This window comes from Balaenoptera physalus, assembly GCF_965194825.1.
Source record: "Balaenoptera physalus genome assembly, chromosome: 17".
Taxonomy (NCBI): domain Eukaryota; kingdom Metazoa; phylum Chordata; class Mammalia; order Artiodactyla; family Balaenopteridae; genus Balaenoptera; species Balaenoptera physalus.
In genome coordinates this window covers 67,177,123-67,199,568 of record NC_138895.1, presented here as the reverse complement: position 1 = coordinate 67,199,568, position 22,446 = coordinate 67,177,123, and the positions used below count along the sequence as shown (strand labels likewise).

The 22,446-nt window shown below is 32.0% G+C and overlaps 1 protein-coding gene across 10 annotated transcripts in view; it reads right to left on the bottom strand.

Moving 5' to 3' along the window:
• The window catches only part of MTBP (MDM2 binding protein), a 109,024-nt gene that overhangs the window by 82,699 nt on the left and 3,879 nt on the right, over positions 1 to 22,446 (bottom strand). For all 10 annotated transcript variants that reach the window (XM_082433164.1, XM_082433172.1, XM_082433170.1 and 7 more), the window contains exons 3-11: positions 22,261 to 22,334; positions 22,014 to 22,165; positions 20,311 to 20,369; positions 18,555 to 18,699; positions 17,412 to 17,529; positions 15,405 to 15,539; positions 13,473 to 13,567; positions 12,564 to 12,636; positions 8,047 to 8,164 (exon numbers count right to left, since the gene is read on the bottom strand). In XM_082433164.1, the coding sequence (XP_082289290.1) occupies positions 8,047 to 8,164; positions 12,564 to 12,636; positions 13,473 to 13,567; positions 15,405 to 15,539; positions 17,412 to 17,529; positions 18,555 to 18,699; positions 20,311 to 20,369; positions 22,014 to 22,165; positions 22,261 to 22,334 (969 nt within the window). The remainder of the gene's footprint in view (positions 1 to 8,046; positions 8,165 to 12,563; positions 12,637 to 13,472; positions 13,568 to 15,404; positions 15,540 to 17,411; positions 17,530 to 18,554; positions 18,700 to 20,310; positions 20,370 to 22,013; positions 22,166 to 22,260; positions 22,335 to 22,446) is intronic.

Genomic DNA, 22,446 nt, shown 5'->3' with positions numbered 1-22,446 from the left:
TGCCAAATCAAGTCACATGCCTCTTCAATCCGTGACACTCTTTCCACATTTATTTTAAATCCTGTCACCCAGTGAAGGTACTATAAAGCACTTTAATCACTGAAGCCTGTAATTACAACAATCTTATTTTCCTCAAGAGAAAAATGTTTATTTTAAAGAACTCCCCTAACTATAATGACTATGCAGTCATTTAAAAAACTTTGCTCCAGATTTGGCAGGTGTTAACTGAAGACTTATCAGATAACTTTTATGTAAATACCACAGAGACTAACAGATTTACAATTAGCATGGTTATTCAATTCCCAGAGCTCTTCCTAAAGAAATAAAGGAAAATGATTACAACAAAACATTTCTATTTTCATCTGTTATTTTTACACTATCAACTTATAAGAGATTGATTGGCTTGCATGCCCCCTCTCCCACTAAAAAAAATCCATTTTGGATCTACTATATAGGTAAAATGGGAGGAGCAGAAATTGCAAGTGTCCTTTAGTTGTATCAAATTTTACGAATAACATATAAACTATAATGAAGAGATGTACCACTATTAGTTTCACTAGCAAACAAAATTCTAGTATAATAAAAATCAAGTCATATTTTATATCAGTAAGTTTCTCAGTGGTTCTTAAAAGCCAGTAACACCCTTTCTTTTCTTGCACTGTTGGTGGGAATGTAAATTAATACAGTCACTATGGAGAACAGTATGGAGGTTCCTTAAAAAACTAAAAATAGAACTACCATACAACCCAGAAAATACCACTACTGGGCATATACCGTGAGAGAACCATAATTCAAAGAGACATGTACCACAATGTTCATTGCAGCACTATTTACAATAGCCAGGACATGGAAGCAACCTAAGTGTCCACCAACAGATGAATGGATAAAGAAGATGTGGCACATACATACAATGGAATATTACTCAGCCATAAAAAGAAACGAAATTGAGTTATTTGTAGTGAGGTGGATGTACCTAGAGTCTGTCATACAGAGTGAAGTAAGTCAGAAAGAGGAAAACAAATACTATATGCTAACGCATATATATGGAATTAAAAAAAAATTGGTTCTGATGAACCTAGGGGCAGGACAGGAATAAAGACGCAGATGCAGAGAATGGACTTGAGGACATGGGGAGGGAGAGGGGTAAGCTGGGACAACGTGAGAGAGTAGCATTGACGCATATACACTACCAAATGTAAAATAGATAGCTAGTGGGAAGAAGCCACATAGCACAGGGATATCAGCTCGGTGCTTTGTGATCACCTAGAGGGGTGAGATAGGGAGGGTGGGAGGGAGGAGCAAGAGGGAGGGGATACAGGGATATATGTATATGTATAGCTGATTCACTTTGTTATACAGCAGAAACTAACACAACATTGTAAAGCAATTATACACCAATAAAGATGTTAAAAAAATAAAAAATAAACATTTCAACAATATAAAAACAAAATCATATTAATGTACAGAGGAAATAATATTCCATATTATAAAATGAAAAATATCCCAGGATGATTAGGGGAACAGGATATTCTGGTTAAGTGAATAGTCTAAATTATTGATGAGTATTATATATATTTCTTAAGAAGCGACTAAATAATATAGCAAATTATTTTGATAATTATGCCAAAAATTAAACAATAAAATAAAATCTAGTCTTCAATGTAGGCATTTTAGGAAGCTATACACTTTCCAACAGTTACACCACTGTAAATTCTAGACTCAACTTTTGAAATGGTCCTTAGGTCAGCTAGGGAATCACAAGAAAATAATGTTAATTACTTTACATTAATAAAGCAATTCCAAAAAATGTATTGCCTAGCTTGATCCCCCACCTTATTCATCAGACTAAGCTTTGAACAATTTATCGTAAATTTAAAAATAAATCGTAAACTGCCACTGAGACTCTCCAAGAAAATGCCCTGGGGCTCAATTTTAGAAAGAATCTAACATGGTTTAAGAAATAATAGTATTGTGGAATAGGTGTTGGAAGCCTCCTACTGAGAAGATACCAAAAATGTAGAAGGATTTATAGATTCCACTATGACTATTTCAACCAATTAAATAACATTAGGATCATAAACTGTATACATTTCCTCTTAGTTGTAACACAGTAAAATACACAATATACGAAAGCTACAGTGAATAGAGAAGTTATTCAGAAGATATTTCAAGATCTTACTCACCATCATGAACAACAGTGATCCTTTATTGTTCCACAGACATAGAAAGGATTTAAGATAGGACAGAATAACAAAAAGCCACTGCAGAGTTTACAAAGTGTTTACCTTCATTACCAATAGTGTCTAACAAGTTTGCAAGATATACTAAACAAGTATATTATCCTCATTTTCTAGCCAAGGAATTAAAGGCCTAAAGCAGTTATTCTTAAACCTTTTTCTGCCTCAAAGCATCTGAAGGACTTTCAGAAACAGTGGCTCTCTAGCCTAGAGTTGTAGAGAGCACGCCTAGCACAGAGGGTCTCAATACTGGATGCACATTTGAGACACTTGGGTGCTTTTACAAACTACTGATGCCCTGATCCTCCCCAGAGATTTGCGTTTAATTGTTTTCAGGTAGGGCCAGCTTGACTTTTTCTTTTTTGATAACTGCCAAGGTTATTCTAGTGCGAGCTAGTATTAAGAATTACTGAACTAGGGTAGAAACAAAACTCTGCATTTAGGTCTAAGAGCCTTCAGGTGATTCTTGCCAAAAAAAAAAAAAAGTTTTAATGAGGTATAATTTACATACACATGTCAGAGTCTAAGTTTGATTAGTTTACGGAAATTATACAATTGTTTATCCATGATTATAATTCAGGCTTGAAAGCTTCCATTATCTCTTTGTAGTCAATCTCCTTTCCTGCTCACGGCCTCAGGCATCTATTGACCTGCTTTCTGGTCCTTCTGCCTTTTTTAGAAATTTCATGTAACTAAAATTATGTACTAGTCTTTTAAGGCTGACTTTATAAACTTAGTAATATTTAGGTATACTCAAAACTTTTCATGTCTTTTTACTGCTGAGAAGGATTCCATTATATGGACAAAACAAACCACGTTCATCTGTTCACCAGTTGATGGATATGTGCATAGTTTCCAATTCTTAGTTATTATGAATATTGCTTTTATAAACAGCTGCTTGCAAGCATGTGTGAACATATGCTCTCATTTCTCCTGGATAAATACCTAGGAATGGAAGAACTGAGTTGCAGAGTTAAGTGTAAGTTTAATGGCCCGACTGTTTTCCATAGTAGCTGTACTGTTTTACATCCCCACCAACGGGTGAGACTTGCAGTTTCTCCGCATCCTCATCAACATATGATAGTCACTGTTTTTAATAATATCCATTCTAGACAGTTATTATAGAATCACATTGTGGTTTTAATTTTCATTTCCCAAAAGATTAATGATGTTGAGTATCTTTCATGTGCCTTTTTAGCTCTTCATGTATCTTTAGAGAAATGTGTATTCAAGTCTCTTACCCACTTATTAATTGCAATTTCTCCTTACTACTGAGTTGTAAGAATTTTTTTTATATACCTGTCCATTGTAAGACATATGATTGAAACTATTTTCTCTTAGTAGCCTTTAAACATTTTTTCTTAACAGAGTTCTTCAAAAAGGAGATTTTTTTTTAAACATCTTTATTGGAGGATAATTGCTTTACAATGGTGTGTTAGTTTCTGCTGTATAACAAAGTGAACCAGCTATACGTATACATATATTCCCATATCCCCTCCCTCTTGCGTCTCCCTCCCACCCTCCCTATCCCACCCCTCTAGGTGGTCACAAAGCACCAAGCTGATCTCCCTGTGCTATGCGGCTGCTTCCCACTAGCTATCTCTTTTACATTTGGTAGTGTATGTATGTCAGTGCAACTCTCTCACTTCATCCCATCTTACACTTCCCCCTCCCCATGTCCTCAAGTCCATTTTCTACGTCTGTGTCGTTACTCCTGTCCTGCCCCTAGGTTCATCAAAACCATTTTTTTCTTTAGATTTCAAAATGGAGGTATTTTTAAATTTTGGTGAATTTATAGATTTTTTTTTTCTTTTTACAGATCATCCTTTTGGTATATATGTTTTTTTATAGAGGTTTTGTAGTTTTAGTGCTTACATTTGGGTATATGACTCATTTTGAGTTAATATTTATGTAAGATAAAAGTCTAAAAATTACATATTTTATATACATATATATGTAATTTTTGAGTTTTTACATATGGACATCCAATTATTCCAGTACTGTGTTAAAAGGACTATCCTTTTCCCATTGGCATCTTTGTCTCTATTCTGTTCCACTGATATATGTGTATTCTCCGACACCACACTGTCTTGATTACTACGGCTTCATAGCAAGTTGTGAATCAGGCAGTGTAAGTTCTCAAAAGTTGTTCTTCCTTTTCAAAATTGTTTTGGCCATTCTAGATCCTTTGCAATTTCACATAAATCTAGTATCCGTTTGTCAATTTCTATGAAAAGTCCTCCTGAATTTTGTTAGAGATTAGATTGAATCTATAGGTCAGTTTGGAGAGAAGGACCATCTTAATAATACTGAGTTTTCTAATCTATGAACACGGTATGTTTCTCCATTTACTTATATCTTCTTTAACTACTCTCAGTAATGTTTTGCAGTTTTCAGTATACAGGTCTTGCACTTCTTGTTAGATATAGTCCTCAGTATTTTATTCATTGGTTTCTGGTGTAATTTCCTTCCTTCTACTTCACTTGGATTTAGTCTTCGAGCTTCTTGAGGTTGATGTTTAAATTACTGATTTTAGATCTTTCTTCCATTCTAAGATAAGCATTTAGAATCCTCTTAGTACTGTATTAGCTGCTTTCCATAAATTTGATATGTTTCTATTTTCATTCAGTTAAAACTATTTTTTTAATTTCACCTATGTGCTATTTAGAAGTGTGTTTAAAATTTAGTTTCCAAGTATTTAAAGTAGTTCTCAGATTTCTTTCTGTTGTTGATTTCTAATTTAATTCCACTGTAACTGGAGAACATACTGTGTATTATATCTATTCTTTTAACTTTATTTAGCCTCGTTCAATGGCCTGACAGATATATGGTCTACCCTGAAGAATGTTCCATATGTGCTTGAAGAGAACCAGTATGTTGTTGAGTGGTGTGTTTCATAAAAGTTAATACAGTAAAGTTGGCTGATTGTTTTCACTACTGAATTCCTAGCACCTAGAATAATGCCCTGAACACAACGGGCACACAATAAATATAAATATTTGCTGACTGAAAGAATACTTTGACTCTGCCACTGAAATCTCTTTCAAAATCTTTATCTAAGTCCTTTACCTTTTCTCAAAAGAAGTTCTGTCAATGGGATAAATAATTTCCCCTACAGAAAGGGTTATGGGTAAAATAGAACTTAATAATCAACTGTTCAATTTGATTGTTTCTACTTCTGAGATAAAAAAAAAAAAAAGATTGTAAAGTGTCAGCTTAATCAGCCCTTAATGATATAGCCTAATCAACAACTTTGCTTCAAAGATGGTCATGTGATATATGTCTAATTATTATTCAGAAGTTACCAATACTAATCCCCAAATTTTAAGAGGTGATAATTTAAAAAAATCAAATCAAGCCTCATGATAAGGTATTTTCTTAAAGTTGCAATGAAAGTCATGAAAAAAAAAACTAAGAGTAAATTCTAAATCAATAAATTATCTTAGAAAAAGTTACAAGAGGAAAAATAAATAAAAAGGTTGTCCAAAATACACTCAAGTTTAGTTAAGAGATGTTACTATTCATGTTAATAAGTCGTAAACCTATGTAATATTGAGAAATGGATATTATCCCGTGATTTCACGTAGTATAGTGAAACTGACTCTACTGCCACCCAGTAAGTCTACTTCTGATTTTGTTTTAGCATCTGCCAAAATCACCAGGTATACACTTATTCCCTGTGAGCTGAGAAGGGTTAAAGCCACATTTCTTCATGAATTAGTACGGTGCAATAAACTACATTAACTATGTCTCTTCCTCCAGGAAGCCTTCCTGAATTCTTAAGGCTACGTTAGGTCATACACTCTGAAGTATCCTCCACTTCACTCACTTTCACCCTGCTGGGTAAAGAGATTTATAATGATTTTTCAAAGTGCCTTCTTCACTTGACTATAAACTTTACAAAGAAAAGGACCATGACTCTACTTCCTCAAGTGTAAGAACCCAGTTTGACTTCCCTTTATTTCCCACACTTTGCACCATACTCTATATTATGCAATAAATGGTATTTTGATATTGATGTTAATGATTATAACTCTTTAGGGTCTTCCAACTACCATTTACTAAACCATTCTCTAACTTTTCCTCCACTTTACCTTAAATTCAGGTATTTCTAAAGGTCCTATCCTTGGCTCTCTTCTTTAGTCATGTTGTCTATGTGTTTTTTCCCAACCACTCCTGTTTCCACTATCACCTTTATACACCCGTGGTGGACTTTTACCCTGGGGGCTTCCCAGTATTCAGACCCTTGTATAGTCACCTCCCTCTTGAATCTGGCCCATTCTTGTGAGTAGCTTTAAATAAGAATACAGCAGAAGTGACACTTGGCCAGTTTTGGGAATAAGCCTTAAAAAGTCCTTGTCACCTCAATTTTTCTACATTTTGGAATCTTGAGTAGCCACGCAAAAAATTCCAGCTAACCTGCTCCAGAGATTACAAGAAAAAAGCATGCGGCAAGGAAAAGGCGTTGAGACTACATAGAGAGAGAAAGACAGCTGTCCCTGCATCCCATCTGAGCCCATCCTCCAAACAATCCACAAGTTCAGCGCAGCCGCATATCAGTGACCACTGGTAAGACTGGCAGAAGAACTGCCCAGCTGAACGTAGCTCAAATACAGAAGTAAGAGCAAATAAAGTGTTTGTTCTTTTAAGCCACTTAGTTTTAGGGTGATTTGTTGTAAAATAGATAAACAAAAGAGCTGGTAAACTAAAAATCTAAATCTCCTGCCCTGACCACTCTCTAGAGATATACATCTAAACTTCAAACAATAACTTTAAATTTCCACATAGATATTATCTACATTTCAAATTCAACACTTGCTAAAATGGATTTTAGTATCTCACCTATTTCCTATAAAGTACTGTGTAAGCCTCTGATTTTAAAATTGTATTCCTCAGAATTCTAAGGTTCTGGAGTATTTCTAGAGATTACAATCTGGGTAGATATGTTTCAATTCCAGTCCTTAGTCCCATCATATCATGGGTCACAAAAACTAAGTATAAGCTCAGAATTAAACTAAACGAATTACTGTCCAATTAAAACAGAAAACACTGAAACAAAGTACGAAGGAACACACTTTAGCTATGTGACTTTGGACAAGTAACTAACATTTTGCCCTGCAATTACTTAATGAAGTATTAGAGTTTGGATTTAAATAATCTGATTTTATAATAGAAATTAATGACATCTTGAATGTAATAGATTATTAGAGAGGCAACACAGGGCAGGGGTTAAGAGCAGAGTGCCTAGGTTCAAATCCTTGGAGATGTTAGAGCTGTGAATTGGCAGAATCTTGGTTCACATCCTGCTTCTGCCAGTTAATAGCTCTGTAACTTCTCCAAGGCCCAATTTCCTCATCTGTTAAATGTTTATAAGGTTATTATAAAAATTAAATGAATCAAGATTTCTAAAGTACTTAGAATACTGCATAGCATATAAAAAGCTGTTAAATAAATTCTACAGAAAATTGTAATCACAAGTTTTTTTAATATACCATATAATAAATTAATCTATTTCCATAAATTTTATTCCTGAAATGTCTCTAAGAAACCCATGTTTAATATAATTAACTATCTAATTAACCAAAATTTCTGCCTTTAGAACACTGATATTTTATGAATGAATAACGTTGTATATACTTTCTGTTGCAGTAGGTTGTTAGATAGAAAAAACATCTTAAAATGATACAGGTCCTCTTAATCAGTAGTAATAAATAATATATTTTCTCATAAAGAAATGTTATCTCCATTTCAAAGTTGATAAATACATTATTTATGTTGCACCATTAAAACTTAAAAATTTACTACTTACCACTGATTGTCTTAGGCTTTCTAGCTATATATTCCTTCCATTTTCTTGAACTGAGCTGGCTGGGAGGAGGAATAAGTATGCTACTAATGGTACATGGCAATACAAAAAGAGCACCAACCTGGATAAAACAGAACATATTTTTAGTGACTGCACAATGAAATCAACTCTAAAATAGCGTCATCTGACAATTTTCCACTCATATTTCACCTACATAACACGTATTTAGTCACATTCTTTCCCAAGAATTCCACTATAAAAACTAAAAAAAAAAAACAAAAAAACAAGAACACTGCTCTACCTCCACCAAAAAAAAAAAAAAGCCAGAAAACAGAGAAAGGATTCAAAGTTACAGGTATCCCTTTTCCTTCCACTGAGTCATATATCTCTGAAAACCTTATTCACAATGTTTAAGTTTAGGTTGTGGGTATAATTTCTTCGTATATCTGCAAATCAATGAGAGGTCACGAATTCTATCCTCAAAAGATTTTGTCATACCAAGCCATACTTTTATAAACTTTTGACTGGATGGATTATTGGTCTGGCTTCAAAATTAGAATCTAAAGGTTTCAAAACTTTTGTTGCTAGATATCAGAGATTTAATGCTAATAGGTATAAAATTCAGAGAAACCATGAATCATACGCCAGAAAACATGCAACAGCTTCTAACTGATTTATGAGCAAATTCAACTTATTCATCTTTGTATTCCCAGGGCTGGGCACACAGATGTTTATTAAATATTTGTCCCCCAAAACCCACCATAATATATTTAGGTAAATTCTCAGTTTGATTAAGCATTGAATAAAACAAACTGCAACCTTGAAAGCTGTATTTTGCCTGTTATTTTAGATATGTAAACTACAAAACCAGCACATCCCAATAAATACATTTTTTGTTTGTTTGTTTACTTTTGGGGAAATTTAGGCAAGGCATTTGCTATTGATATCAAATCTAATGCAAAATCACTTTTAACTGTCCTATACAGATTGAAGGGTTACATGAGATATGTGACACAAAGATAATACTTTTAGTTGCTATATATTATTTTTACTTACGTATTCTTAACAAATATGAAAATAAGTCTATTGGGAGTAAAATAAGGAAGGTAAAATTAAGTATGCTTATTTTTCTTTATTATAGCCATAACCTTTTTATTTTAAGTCAAATGTACTTTACATAGTCAAGCATTAGACATTAAAAATAAAAATATTTAGGAATGGAAAATAATCATTAACTATAAAAGATATATATTTAATTTCCTAAACACTAAGTCCTAGTTCTTCCTTCTTGCATAAGTAAGACTTCTTAGACCAAAATGCATAACAAAACTGTCTGGCCCAAAGGGTGACAAAGCTGTAATGTGAGTATGCCAGATCAGGGCCCAATTATAGCTTAACAATTATAAAACTGTTACAATTATAGTTACAGCTTAACAATGTAAAGATGCTAAATGCAGTTTATTGTATAATTTATAGCCTGACATAAACGTGTCCTGACGCATCAGCAAAGGAAGTGACCACATTTCTGAGACAGCCTATTTTTGATTAAACATTTGCTACAAATATGAAAATAAACTTTTCTAAATCCCATAAGCTGTAATTCCCTACAAAATAAATTTATGTCAATAGTTTACACTACATTCACAACAAACTTGGATTCTGATAACTTGTTCTCACTCATACACTAATCATTAGATATACTTTGAGAGACTTGAGGATGATCCTTTTATGTTAACATTCTATTCCAAAATTTAACAGCCAAATAACATTTCAAACCCAAGTTTCAAAACTTTGATTCAATCTTTTCAGTAGGCAAACCCCCACACAAGCAGGCACTATGGCAATCATGTTTTTAGCCTTATAAATTCTCCTCTTTAATAAAAATATTCCCTGTCCATATGATTAATAGATATCATGATTCCCTAACAACCCTATCTTGCCTTTTTCTAATCTAATAAAATAAGTTTTCCTCTAAAAGGCTTTTATTTTTATTCTGAGGCTAATCAAACATCTTTTTTAAGCTCAAAAGTTGACTTAGGATCACATAAAGCCCTAGAATTTAAGCACTTTGACAGTTTCCCAAGGAGGGACCTTGTCCACTTTATTCTCTCCAGTACCTGCAACAAGCAACTGGCAGGCAGTCCAAAAAAAAAAGAAAAGAAAAGTTGAATAAATAAATGAAAACCATGTTCTAAAGCACTGGGATTATTTCAAGGAATGATCATGCAATTCAATTTTTTTTTCAAAAAATGTAAAAGACTAACTATGACACAGTGTAAAAGGACAGTGAACTGCTTCACATTTAGAGATTTAGCCAAATTACATAATGTATGTTTCTAAAAATTATCCCTTTGCTGAATTAAAGTAGGAACATATATTTAAAGTTCCATTTATTTGTCCCTGACTGATAAAGTGTAGTCCAATATTTCAAAGCCATTGTCCAAGAAGCAATAAAAATGACAATCTAATACAACAGATTTAAAATAAAACAATTGAAAATACTATATTAATAGATATCAATAGTTTAGCTTTCTTCTAGGATTAGAGTTGCCTATCTTCAATATCTAGATAGATTAAGAATTATTTTATACCCAAGTTAAATTATAGGTATATGTCTGATTTTGACTTGAAACACTACCTATAAAACTAATTCCTAAAAATTTCATCATAACTTCAAAATATCTAGAGGATATCTAGCGCTTTATAAATTTCAGGAAAATGTTTCACTTAAGTGTGTCTATCATTTGGGCCACATAAACTTCAAAAACAAGAATTAGAGAGCAACCATCATTTATATCATACTGTACAGTTTATAAAATATATTCCAATTTGGTTTTCATTACAACTTTTTGAAATAGGCAAAACAGGAATTATTATTTCCAGTTCACAATTTAAAAAGCTATAAACCAGTGAGTGGCAGAGCTAGGACTTAAATCAAAGTTTTCTAAAGTACATGTTCTTTTACTTGAGACTTTCTACTATATCATATTCCCTCCCTCCCTTATTTGATAATATAGGTGAGATGATTAATGATAAATGACATTCTCATTTCCTGGATAGGGTTACATAGTGAACTATTTAGCTACTTGGGTTAAAATATGAACAGAGTTGTTTGTTTGTTTTTATTCTTAGTGCTTTTTCTTTTTCTGTCTTTTTTTTTAAACTATACCACTTCATAAGACTTCTGTGTGCAAATTTCTGTAGAGATGTAAGATCTTATTAACCTGTTTAAAGTACTCCCTCCACCCTACTACCCTATCTCAGCCTGCTTATTTTCTTCATAGCTCTTATTTTGTATTTTTCCTATCAAAATGTAAGTTCCATGAGGGCAGAGTCTTCATCTGTACAATCCATCATTGGAGCCCTAATATTTAATACAATGCATAAAGTAGAACTAATGTTGAATAAATGAAAAAAGAAATTTTAAATTTCAAAATGTAGCACATTGGGTTCTTTAGAGGCGAAAAAACAGGCTAACATTATCTTCAGACTGTTCTTTTAAAGGCCATTTCATCAAATAAATACTTTGATGCACTGTTTAAAAACTATTAATTTCATGGAAAAATGAGGCTGGAAGTCAAAATTTTAAGTTACTATATAGCCAAGCACCTTAAGGGCAAAATCATATTTCCTTTACTACATCAATTTTCTAAGGGAACTATAACCAAGATTTGATTAATAGGGCCATGGGGAAACCATAATTATAACAATCGTTTTTCTCCCTGCAGGACTATTTGATAATAGAGTACTTGTTGTTAAAATAATAAGAAAATGTTATGTAAATATTGCCAATGAACATTTTGTGCATTAAAAATTGTTTTCATAGAAACAAGGTAGTTGAGCAAATAACCAGAAAGAAAATTTTAGTTTTTCCTATTGAAAACTGTACTTGACTTTAGATGATTCCACTTAAAATTCTTTATGTTATAGTTAAAAATGTTTTTAAATATACCAATTCTACCGTGTCATTATATATGTTTATATATATATATATATATATATATATATATATATATATAAACTAATGAAATAGCTAAAAATCTTCTAAACATCACCAAAATTAAAAAAGAAGAACTGAAAACTTACAAATGATAATTTAGTGAAGCTCTAGACATTTTTCTCACCTCCACCTACCCATCCTACCATGAAAAAGATAATACAAGCATATACATATCTTGCCACAGAATTGAAATCAGATGTGAAAGGGGTAGGTTAACAATAATCTAATGTGTTCTAAAATTTTAAAGCTGTAAAGCAATTATCAGTCATGAAGCTTATTTTTGAAAATCTCTTCTAAAAAAAAAAACCCATCATTTTCATGTCTGCAGAAGACTTTGCAGTTATTATGAAAAGTCCAAAGTATCTTAACATGAATTAGGACCAAAACCTTATGTTAAGTTAAAGAAACCAAATCATCACACAGAAACAGATTTTAAAAAATACATTCCCTTTTCTCACACATCTGTAAATGTTAAGTTAAAAACACAACAAAAACAAAAACAAAAAAGCACCCTCTATACCTTGCCACACAGGGAAGAAATCTGCTCCAACAGCAACTTGGAATTCTGTTTGGTATTGTTTTTTGTCAATCCTCTGTACTAAGGAGTTAAAGAAATGATGAAATGGTAATTGTCAAATAATTCAACTCCCTAAAATAAGTTTGATTCTCCAATTCACAAGGTGCTTAAATTCACTGATCAAAAATTTTAACTGTGGGAATTCACAATTACTCCTTTCCAAGGACAATTATTTTTCTGATTCTGAAAATACATCAAGAAATAGTGATACTATAAATAGCATTACTCTAAACTATTAGAACCAGAGATTTGTACAAACTGGAGCTTCTGAATAAAAATTCAAGAACACTGTACTAGTGTTTCATTTCTGGCCAACAACAAATTCTTTTTATATAAAATATTGTTCTTAGGTCTGTTCCTAAAACTTCTTAGATATATTTTCTTAAAAAAGAGTGTAAAATATGTTGAATATTTGCAGACATATGTGATAGCATTCATATTTACTTAAGTATTTAAAAAGATACAGTGGACTGGCACTTGTATCTATCCTGCCAATGGCAAGAGAAACATCTGAACATTCCAATAGTATATAAATAATTTTGTTTTTCTTCACAGATCCCTAACATTTCTCCCTCTTACCTACCCCATAAGCAATGAGTCATAATTTCAGGAAGTCTTCTGCCTATTTATTCTAGAGGCATAAATATCGTGCCTGAAGGAGTATTCTTTTTTGCAAGTTGTAGAATTTCTCTTAAAGCAATGGCAATGAAAAGTATACTGATATTATAAAAAAGAAAAACAACAACAAAAGTATGGGCAAATATTTAAATGTGGCGGTACCAAGAAACAGTCTTACCTGACACAGAAAAATTGTATTGTGATCTATAATGAACATGTAAATGAAAAGGATACAACTCAAATTCAATGTCTGACATATAGCAGGAAGGTAGGTCTGATAATTTTATCATCTGCACAAATTCTAAAGCAGGGCCATAATAATGAAAAACCTAAAAAAGAAATTAAAATTATGTAAGACTTTAAATACTATAAATAAAATGAAAGTGAACAAATTAGTGATCAGGGTTTAAATCTTTAAAATGGGTCTTAAAAAGCACGTATTTACATATTATGCAAGGCAAACACTTAATCCTCTATCTCAGATAAGAATTTCTTCCATATCAATTCTACCTTTCCGAGTGGAGAGATGTGGAGATTTCTTACTAACTGGAAAGAGTTTTAACAGGAGGAAAATGAGTATAGAAAGAGGCAAGCAACAGAGGACAAGAGTTCTCAGCTTTTCCTGTTTATCTCTAGGAAGACAGACAGATAAGCCAGGAGACTAGGATGTTGAAGAGGGTCTGCGAAACTGAGAAAGAGAAAGAAAAGACACTCCAGGATGAACTTTGGTATGCTGAGATAAAAAAAAACAAAAAACAAAACAAAGTCCTTGGAGGAAATACTGAAGTAATTAAAGAGAGAACTAGTAAAACAAGAATACTAATTAACAAAGAAAGCTCCACTCAGAGAAATAAAATTCAGTATTTCTTTGGATAGAGTCTAAAACTAAACTAAGAGAGAGCTAGTGAAGAAGGTAATCCAAGAGTTGGGGCTAGAGTGCTTCACAAGAAGGGCAAAGAAAAGCAAACACATCTTCAAACACACAAAGTTTTAAACCTGCAGAAAGCTGAGTAATTTCATCATATATGATTATGTGTATGTATGTGTATATACACATAAATACACAACACACCTAGTGTGTATTTATATATATGTATGTATGTATGCATGTATTTGTTTATGCATAGAGAGAGAGACTTAACATTTATTTAAGACGTTGAACCCTAAATTTCTCTCAATAGCAGCAAAAATCAGACACATTATTCATACTTGAATGGTGTACTACCAAAGAAGAAAAGTTGAGGTCATCAATCTTATGATTATAATCTTTAGAAAAGAATTTAATATTCCTGTGACAGATGGTCATGGTAAGTTACTTAAAGTAAGTAATTCTGAACAACTATTAAGAAATGTGTCAACATCAGAAATATGTCTTTTGTACCACCCTTTGATCAGAAAATATTACCCATCAATCTGACATCCTTGTAACTTCATGACCACTATGTTTTGCACATTCTTGAAATGCATCCTTCAAAGCGAATTTCTAAAGTGCTTCTATATAAATACTTCTTCTTATATTATTTTTCCAATGTGAAAAAAAAAAAAGCCAACCAAATCCCTTTTAATTATTATACTTTATAATTACTTGCATTTTAAGAATAAATCTATGGAGACATGGGACAAGAATCAATACCTCTTAAACTGTAAATGAAGCAAATGTCAAGTACTATGTCAGATGTTAATCTCTTACTTCATTTAACCCTCATAACTTTGTAAGATAAGTGTTTATTACTATCTCCATTTCATAAATGAGTTAATCAATCTACCCAAGGTGACAATACCTCATAGGTGACAAAGTCAGGTTTCAAACCCAGGTCTACCTAACATCAAAGCCTGTTCTCTTTCCATTGTATCATACTCCCTTCAAACTGAGTCTTAGAAAGGTCACATGGTAAAGTTCAAATCAAAAGTGGTTTCAGGCCTATACTGATCTAAAGTTAGGATCGTTCCATTTTGAAAACAATTTAAAACAATGATAGTTTTGCCAACATTCAATACTGATAATACAGTATAATTTAAGCACTTAATTATAATTATAGTAAAAGTTATGCAAGTGAGCACACTGAAGCACATATATTAGTAACGTTAACTGAAGATTCAAACATATCTTATAAAAATAAAATATTCATGAATAGATGATTGTAAAAACAATTAAACATAGATTACCTTTGGCAAAATACTCTTATCCTTTGATGGTATTATCTTTTTGTCAAGAAAGGAAGTTTTTAAATTAGATGTACTAAAATTCTTAGCTGTGACTCCCTTTAAACAAAATTCAGGAAAACTAATTTCACATCCAAACTGAAAAGAAACAAGAGAACACACTTACAGGCATCATGAATTAAGTTACAAAGATTAATACATCTTATTGCAATGTAAAAGTTGAGAGGAAAACCATATGTAAATTTATTTTTGATCCTCAGTTCAAAATGCAGTTCTTCCATTTGTGTACATATCATTCGTATTTCAACTTTCACATGAATTTTTCATGAAAAGCTCTCCTTGGCCTTTCACTAGCCCACAAGAGGATACCAAGCCCATTCTCCGCAACCAGAGAACAAAGCAATCCCCTTTACATAGTTGTTCAGTACCTGCTTCCTACTAGTCTTAAGTTCTGCAAAAATAGAACTTGCTTATCTCATTCACCACTAGATCCTTAGTGCCTCACACATAGTTTGCTTTCAATGTAAGTTGTTGATAAAAAGATCCATTCCTGCAGAAGTAGTAATAATAGGGGTACTAACAGTAATGGTAACGACATTGATAGGTAACACTTACTGAATGGTTACTTTGTGCTTTAAATAATTTAAACCTCATAAAAATCTGAGTTAGGAACTACTATTACACCTATCTTACAGATAAAGATAACTGTGGCACCAAGAGGCTAAATATTACCTAACATTTCACACAAAACTAGCAAGAAACAGAGTTAGGATTTGAATGCAGGCAATCTAACTCTAGAATCTATGTCCTTAATCACGATAACGCCCCTAGGCTAAAAGCTATTCTCCACCAAAAAAAGTGATTTCAAGTTTTAAATGCAGCCTGGAGAGATATGGACATTCAATTTCTTATCCATAAAAGAATAAAAGAATCACAGAACCCTGCCATTATCTGTCTGTATGTAGACATGCAGTTTCAAAAAATGTATACAAAAGTAATTCTCCTAGCTAATCGTATCCTGCATTCTTCTAGTAGGCTATATGACTTGTTTACACTAAAACCACTTGCAAAGAAGATTTATCTGCAGATTTAACTTCCCCCAGATAAAGAAGAGCTGGCGTGCAAATCAACAAGAAGGGCCCAGCCACGTTAATTCCTGTTGTCTTATTAGAAGTTTTATTAAACTATAATTAAGAGTGAATTGAAAAGGAAAAAAAAGTCTAGTAATTAGTACAATAAATCCTCATAGGAACACACCGGTCTACTCGTGCTCCCATACTAAACAAACATTAAGAAACTTTCTTTTAGTTTTGCCTATAGACAGAAACACATAAAATACCAGGAACACTGATTTCAACATGGACACAACTTATAAAAACCACCAAACATATTCATTCACAGTAAGGGATCGCAAAATAGAATTGGAGCTCATAGAAATTTAACATTAACGGGGTTCCACTAATCTAATATTCTCATCTGATAGTTGTTGAGAAATCTGGGGTCTAGTAAGGTTAAAAAAGAAATTGTTCAAAATCAGCTGTTTAGCAGAAAGCACTGATCACTTAAGGTGGTATCATAGGTAAGAAAACATGTTCTAAGCAGTTTTCCAGGAGTTTACATATGCGATGAACTAAAGCAGCTTGGATAAACATGAACTCAACTAATGTTAAATTCTGCTTTAACAGAATGTTACATTCTAGAACTGCAGTGCCCAAAACAATCACAGTCACTATTTAAATTTAAATTAATTAAAGTAAAATATAGTAAAAGATTCAGTTCTGTGTCTGAAGTAGTCAAGTATAAAGTGCTAGTAGCAACATGAAGCCAGTGGACTATTGTATAAGGATAAATTCGGAACATTTCCATTAATGAAGAAAGTTCTATTTAGATAGTGCTTTTCTAGAACATCTTTACATGGTGCATTTTCATTAGGATTCATTTAAACTATCTGTGTTGTAAATAAGGTCCAAAGGCCTGCTTTGCAAACTGTGATAACAGAAATCCACTTACCTTCCTTTCCCATATCTGAATCTTTCCCCTCCATAACTCCCTTGAATCAATAGCATTTCTGAGATCTTGTAAAGATACAATATTAGCAGAAAGGTATTCGGCAATTTTCTGACAACTTCTATAAATAAAAGTTTATGATAATTAAATATAGGGTTTTAAATTTGACTTAGATTTAATGGCTATAGTTAGCTACAAGCCAAACAGGCAAAAATGCAAAGTTTATATTGCTGCTTTTATCTACTAATATTATAGAACATTCATTAAGTCAGTCTCTGAAGAAGTTGCTATCATGTGTTCATTTAATCTCAACATCCCCTTGAATTATGAGTAATTACCCTTAATACTACAGATGAACAGATTTTCCTATCATTATTTATTGGTCTTAACATGTCAGATATACACATACGTACACACATATACACAGATTGAATGAATTCTTATCTTCAAAAGGAGAACTGCTCTCCTAAATTGTTGCCACACAGTTTTGTATGGAATTTCATAATAGCACTTAAAACAGACTATCATGACTATTTGCATTCCTGTTCCTCCCTGTATTTCAATGAAAAAGATCAAATCTCACTTTCTTATTATCAGTATATATTGCTGTGCTTGGCATAAAGATAGTGCTCAATAAACAATTGCTGAGTGAAGAAAATTATGAAGTTAACAAATCCAATACTCATTTAAGGATCAAAACTGTAATACACAGTTGATCCTTACTAAAATGTCATAAAACACAACAGTCTGTATTTATTTCTACATTGCACATAAAACAAAAAACAAATATGACATTATAAATCTGGTGTATCCATATATCCACGGTATTTATCACGGTGTTCATTGGACAATACAAACCTATTTAAAAACACACAATGTGTTTGGAGAATTAATGCTCAATAATAGTTATAAGAAAGCATCAATAATATTTACTAAAAACTTAAAACTTCTCAGAAATATAAAGTATGAAATAAGAAAAATGTAGGTTCTTCTCAACAGATAAATCTCTAATCACAGCATGACATAAAACTATCTTGTCACATTTAAAAAAATCTTCAAAGGCTAGGTCTATTAAAAACAGGGTAGCAAGTTAATTGTAAAAGCGGACAACACAGACAGTAGTCAAATATGAACAAAGAAGCTTACGTTTCACACTGATTTCCTGCTATGGTAATTTTTGCTGAATACCATTCCTTCAAATGTTTTAATGCTCCTATAGTAGGCAAACAGTCTCTCAATTTAGGCGGATCTTTGTCAGAAGGCAACAGTATTATATCTATCATTGCTCTACCTAGAAAGAGATAAAGGCATTTTAGTAATTTTAAAAAAAAATTTTTATTTTATATTGGAGCATAGTTGATTAACTATAATTTTTTAAAGATGTTAGATCTGAAATGTCTCAAAACAGTACCTTGAACAACTGAATTTTATGTTTATTTAGAAGATGAAGAAGGATTTTAACTTTAATTTCTGAAATTCTTCAAAACAATATACATCTTTAGGAGTTCAAAATTTTTAAATGTTCACATTTGATTTAAAGCTATGTTATCTTGAACTAGCTAGCATATGCCAGGAAAACAATGAACTATATCATAATTACTTGCCAATTATGTGCCAGTGGTTAATTATACATTGCTCTTGAGATCATCAATGCTATTGTTCTACTGACAGAGGGGGAAAAAACCTGTGCAATTCATTATGTTCTTCTATACTTAATTTTGTTATACAAAAGGGAATGAATTAGTATAAAACTGTAATGTTCAAATAAATTATTTCTCTTTTTAAAGAACAATAAAACACTCAGAAAACTCAATTATACTGACAACATCATTGGTTCCTGAGAAAGGTTAACTTCATGAAACTTTAAATTTTATAAAATGATAAATTTTACTGAAGGACCAGAAAAATCAAAATGAAACAGAAACCAAATAAAAGTTTGACAATGAAAGTATTCCAATTTGCCAAAATTGCAACTGTACATTCCATATTTTGAACTTCGTATAAAAATCTGACGTTTGTTTATCAATGTATTCAGTTATCTTCCATATAGGATCTTTTATACTAAAATATAACCTTGAATGTAAGGATTAGACTGTGAGCTATAAAGTCCTTTATGATAATCACATATGCTTTACTCATCATTGTATACTCAGCTCCTAGTACAACGCCTGACATATAATAGATACAACAACTATCTGCAACTATCTCCAACAACTATTGGAGGTCAATAAATGACCTCCAATAATGAAAATATTCAGAAAAGTATTCAAAAGTATTTGTGGATGCCAAAGCGTACCAAGCTTTAGATGAATCAGCTACTTGATTCACACAAAGAAAGATTAATTTAAGACAAAATACAGTTTTAAGAAGAGTATGATACAGTATTTCATAAAATATGCTTTCTATTATAGGAAAAAAATGGATTGCGTAAAAAAATGCTGAGTCAAGGGCTTCTTTTACTGCAAGACTTTCTATTTGATAATATGTACAGTGACTTCATACCATAAAAGTATGTTATCCAAATGATCTAGGTTAAAGAACTTCTTTTTCCAGGAGTTGCTCATGGGAGTAGAGTTCTATAGAACATTGTGGAAAACAATGGTATATACAGTGCAAAGCTGCTTCTTCAGTAATAACTGAAGAAGGAAACAGATGAGTAATTTCCTAAGTTCTAATTTTTGTCTAAGTAAATGAAAACAATTAAGAAAATTGTGATGTCTCAACAAGGTACTTTATTAAAGTAGTAGAGTATGTTTTTTAACAACTTCATATAGAAAATTATTTTTAATTTTTCATTTCAAAATTAGAAGTGAGAACACGAGCATAAAGAATGAAGTTATCACTCATTCACAGAAAGTGTAAGATAAGGTACAAATTATTGAAAGTAGTCATAAAATATTACCAGGAGCAGGAAGTTTGTCTGATAACTGATGCAAATTTTCCGCAGATTCTTCGTATAGGCTAAAATAAAACAGTAGGTTAGGAAAAAATATATATACACACATTACATATAATCATAATAGGTAATATTAATTAAATGGATCTATGTGCCAGACACTATTAAATACTTAGCATTCAGCATTATCTCATTTGATCCTCATGACAATCCCATGAGGCACTACTATAATACTATTTTTATCCTCACTTTAAATAATTCACCTAAAGTCCACATACGCTGTAGGTGTGGAAGTTAGGATTCAAACCCTGAGCCCAAGTTCTTAGCCACACCCCCAAAACAAACAAACAACATTAACAAAAAAGGGGAAAAAAGCCCTCCCTAAATTATATCTAGTATATTAAATATAAATCATAACTAATAGACCATTTTTCTGAACCTTAAAAGTAGGCTATTACTAAGTATTTAATAAAGAAGGTTACTGCTTTTCTCTGAATGGCACGTAACAGCCCTGACAGGAAAATATGATACTCTCCTCCAATTCTTTAAAATCTATTTGTTTTACCCATATGATGAATTTTTTTTTCTCAAGATAGTTTATTATATAACATAAAGGTATTTAAATCCTTTATTATAAACTCACCATTGTCTAAAAAACTTAAGGTGCCTTACGGTAAAGTATAGTTTTCAAGCTCCCTCTTGTGGAAATAATTATTAGGTCACTTACTAGAAATAATCACTTTTATACTTGCCATCTTCTAATAGTGGTGAGAAAACGTATGGAATGGTAAGAGTCCTAAGGCTAGAAGGTATCTTAGAAATCATCTAAAAGGATCTCAACACTTTAAAGATGAGAAAATAAAGCACCAGAGAAGTTAAGTGACTGGCCCAAGATTATATAATTAGAGACCACTTCTACTAGCCTCTGTTACAATGCCCTTCCTATGGTTCTACAATGTCTCCCCTCATTAATCAGTATAAACAAATATGATTTGAAAACAGGAAAACACAATTTGAAAATCTGCAGCAATTTATAGAAGTATAATATTTGAATATTAAAATAAACAAAGGAGTTTTTTGTAATGAAGTATTACAGAAGACTGAAATGACAAGAATGAATTATGGTTCTGAGATGGTATATTTCATGAAGAAAAAAAAATTATCAAAACTCACATCACCTGGATCATCTTATATATTGTACCACAATTCAAAAAACCTAAAAGTGAATTCAATCATCTACATACACCTCAGAAACTATGGATTTTAAAGGTGCCTGAAATGCTGAAGGTACACATGAATTGAAGAAATCATATATTTCAGTCTCAAACAGCAAAATGAAAATGATACTGTGGTTTGAATGCCAGTTATTAACCTTAAATAAAGTTTTTATTCAAGCCCTTGAAATATAACATCAGGCAGAAGTTTGCTTCAAGAAAGTGACATATTAATAAAAATATCACTTTTTATGATTCCTGCAATTATGCAAGCTTAAGAAGCTAAACATTTTCAGATACCAATTTGTGCATTTTAAAGAATTTTATTCAAATAAAAGGCCCAAATAGCCTGTCTTCCAAAACAAAGAGTTGAAAATTTGAAATATGTAAATTCCCTCACTATAGCTGCTAACATATCAAATCTTCACTCTCACGGCTAAAATACTATTTAATGTCAAATATTTTAAAGACATGATAGAAAGTACATAAGCATACTCAGCCAAGGATAATGATTCCCTGCTATTACTATCTTCTTCTTCAAAACACTCAACAGCACTCAAACATTCTTCGATATTTCTTTGAAGAACATCTTCAATTTCATCTTTTTCCACACCAAAATGTATCTCTTCCCAGTCAGAACTACAAAACTAATATATCAAAAGATTGCATTAAATAATGCATTCATGGAATTATTTATATTAACAAAGACATTCACTAGTGACTATTTTCTTATTTATATTACCTGATAAAATCCACATATTGCCTGCACTGCAAAGAACCACTTCCTGGAACCTGGTATACCGCCTACCAAACAGCCTTGAAAACAAAATCATACTTATTAGAAGAAAGGCATACCACAAATAAGCAGATGTTATAGCATATATACTTAGAGAGTTATGTAATTTTAATATATATATATATATATATA